The 2,696-nt window shown below is 34.0% G+C and overlaps 1 protein-coding gene across 1 annotated transcript; it reads right to left on the minus strand.

Moving 5' to 3' along the window:
• Positions 1-1,060: 1,060 nt before the first annotated feature.
• Positions 1,061-2,493, minus strand: LOC139849637 (uncharacterized). Its single transcript, XM_071839271.1, has 4 exons — positions 2,370-2,493; positions 2,077-2,222; positions 1,737-1,951; positions 1,061-1,319 (listed from the first exon to the last, which is right to left on the minus strand). Exons 1-4 carry the CDS (start codon positions 2,491-2,493, stop codon positions 1,061-1,063), a joined length of 744 nt encoding a protein of 247 aa, XP_071695372.1.
• Positions 2,494-2,696: the final 203 nt, after the last annotated feature.

Consider the following 2,696-nt stretch of genomic DNA (forward strand, 5'->3'; position numbering starts at 1 on the left):
ATATTAGTGTAGCTATTGTCTAGTTGTTGGCCAATAGTACAAAGAGGACTATCCACGATCTCTTTGTCCCATTACGTTACACTAACAGACAATGCAAAGTTGCATTATATAAAGAGGCTCGAATCACGATACAGGGGGATTCCAATCATCAGAAAAATTCATCATATTCACATATTCATTGTTGTTAGCAATCATATAATTGTTAGCAATCATATCACTTAACCACCCGCGCTAGTCAACTAGCACAGTATTCACCCGCTCTACCGGATTCACAGCATCTCAAGCTACAGTCTTATGGTTACAAACTTACAGGTAACACTATATGAACACTAACCCTACAAAACCTCCTCTTAGCCATCAATACCGGCTATCCGGATGATGGTGAGTCAACATTTAACCACCGATGTTGATGCGCCAATGAGGAAGATAACGTTATCAACATGTAGACATAATCTTCCAAATTGTACCATAAGATAAACCTAAATCTATCACCCCTGATCTTCCATGAAGAACTGATGACGAATGTGATGTTGTTCTTTTCAGATTAAATCCTAATATTCATATCTATCCTCGATCCGATCCTATATCATCCTTTTTTCCTCTAAGCCTTGATGAATAAATGAATATTGATGGTGGTGATTTGAAATTAGGATATGATTATAGTGAAGGTAATGGTAATGATGGTATGGGTTTCATGAAGCGTTTTGCTGGTATTAAAGAGTGAGGTAAAGGATATTTGGAGTTTTGGGTAGATGATTGATTATGTGGGTCTAAATGGTGAAACTTGAAATCCCCTGTTAGATGAATTATTCCATAGTAACGTTAAAAGCTCATTTTTGCATCCTAAAAAGTATTTATTTCCCTGCAACAATTGATCAGTTGGTTTCCGATTATTGTGAACTACTAACTCGCCTTGTCGTTTCATTACTACCAAAGTTTCCAACTATCAGCAACAGTTTCTGTCTTATTGGGCATTCGTACAAATATGAAACACAACAAATAAATGCAATCTAACATACAAGTGACTACGCTTTGGGCCATAGGCTCACTGATTTGAGTTTTAAAGAAAATGCCATTTTTTTAAATGATGATTTACATCTTCATCATTACCATTATCGAGGGATTCTCTTTCTACTTCACAAATCACACAAACATAAAAGAACTCCTCTCCAATACGATTGCGCAAATTCGACTTCACAATCTTTATCGCTGAAAAGCATCTCTCAACCGTTGTTGTTGTAACGGGAAAAACCAAAGCAAGCTTCGATATTCGATAAACCAAATGATATGATAGATGTTTCTTTGTTTCCACCATCACTCTAGCAAGGTCAATACCAATAAAGTTAGCAAATCTCTCCACTTTTCAAACATTTTGGTAACACATTTCAAGTTATTCTTCAAGCTCAATCATCTCTAAACTATCATAATCTTTTGGATATAACTCACTCAACCTTACTAACTAGATGCATCAAACATTAAAAATGAATCACATGGATTCAACACTGCCATACAAATAAGTAATTCATTACTTGCTTCACTAAAACGATCCCATACTCTTAAATATGCATATTCACCCTGCTGTTAAAATACTCAAATCTTGATTAGTGATCGTGTCCTTTTTTCGTCTTGAATTAACACAATATACATTTATTTGCAACATTTAAATATCATATTTCTCACAAAAAGAAGACATTTACTTTAAAAGTTGATCAAACCCCATTGTTCTTAACTCTTACAACTTTTCTTTGGTTGACTCTACCAATGAAATCGCTTTCAAAATGTCTTGATCTTTTCTTTGAAGAGCTTGCGACAATATATTTGTAAACCCTAAAATGCACATCATTAAATGCAAACAAAACACGAAATCAAATGATGTCAAATACTTCACAAGACCACGCGCTTGATTTTGGTTAGAACCATTAGTACCTTTCTCTTTGCCATAATCAAGGATCTTGATAATGCATGGAAATATATCAAACAAACGCAAAAGTGTTTTATAGTGATAATTCTAGCGTGCATCTTTGGGTCGTATAAAAGAAAGCTCTTGATTTATTCCTCTACCTGTTTCTATTATACCGACCAAATACTTCTTCTACCATATTGCTCCATGTAAAGAAAAATATCCTTTCGTTTACAAGAAGCGGAAACAACATTCATCAAAAAGGCTAACTTGTCAAAGAAGTTCACTATGGCAAAATGTTTTCTTGCAACCGATACAACCACTAATTAAAGTTGATGAACAAAACAATGTACATAATATTTCGAGTTATTCTCCTCCAAGATTTTTTCGTTTAACATTGAACTCACCTCACATATGTCATGCTACGTCATAACCTCGATTTCTTAATTGATTCAAACTCAATTTATACTTAGTAATAAAGAATAAATAGAAGATTTAAGAGACAAAGAAGATGTGTCCTTTACATGAACAAGGGCCACATATCTTTCTCTAACAATTCTATGTGTATCAACATATGGTATAACAATGGCCATTTATTCTTTCTTAATACGTCACTAGATTTGTCAACTAACAATGCAAAACATCATTGCCGATTTTCTTAAAGATAGATTCGAGCACTTCTTGTTTAAAGCACTTAACAACATCCTTTTGAATACAAGGGAACACCAATTATAATTCTATAGAGCTTTCGGTAGTTTACGAAGTTCTTAATTTTGACTTAAGATCAAGTCCAACA

The sequence above is a fragment of the Rutidosis leptorrhynchoides genome, chromosome 5, assembly GCF_046630445.1.
Source record: "Rutidosis leptorrhynchoides isolate AG116_Rl617_1_P2 chromosome 5, CSIRO_AGI_Rlap_v1, whole genome shotgun sequence".
NCBI lineage: Eukaryota > Viridiplantae > Streptophyta > Magnoliopsida > Asterales > Asteraceae > Rutidosis > Rutidosis leptorrhynchoides.

Coding starts and splice junctions, on each gene's coding strand:
- LOC139849637 (XM_071839271.1), bottom strand. CDS start 2,493: ATGGCCATTGTTATACCATATGTTGATACACATAGAATTGTTAGAGAA. Junction 2,223..2,369: donor TATTTATTCTTTATTACTAA/GTATAAATTGAG, acceptor AACTTTAATTAG/TGGTTGTATCGGTTGCAAGA. Junction 1,320..1,736: donor GAGTCAACCAAAGAAAAGTT/GTAAGAGTTAAG, acceptor TGACCTTGCTAG/AGTGATGGTGGAAACAAAGA.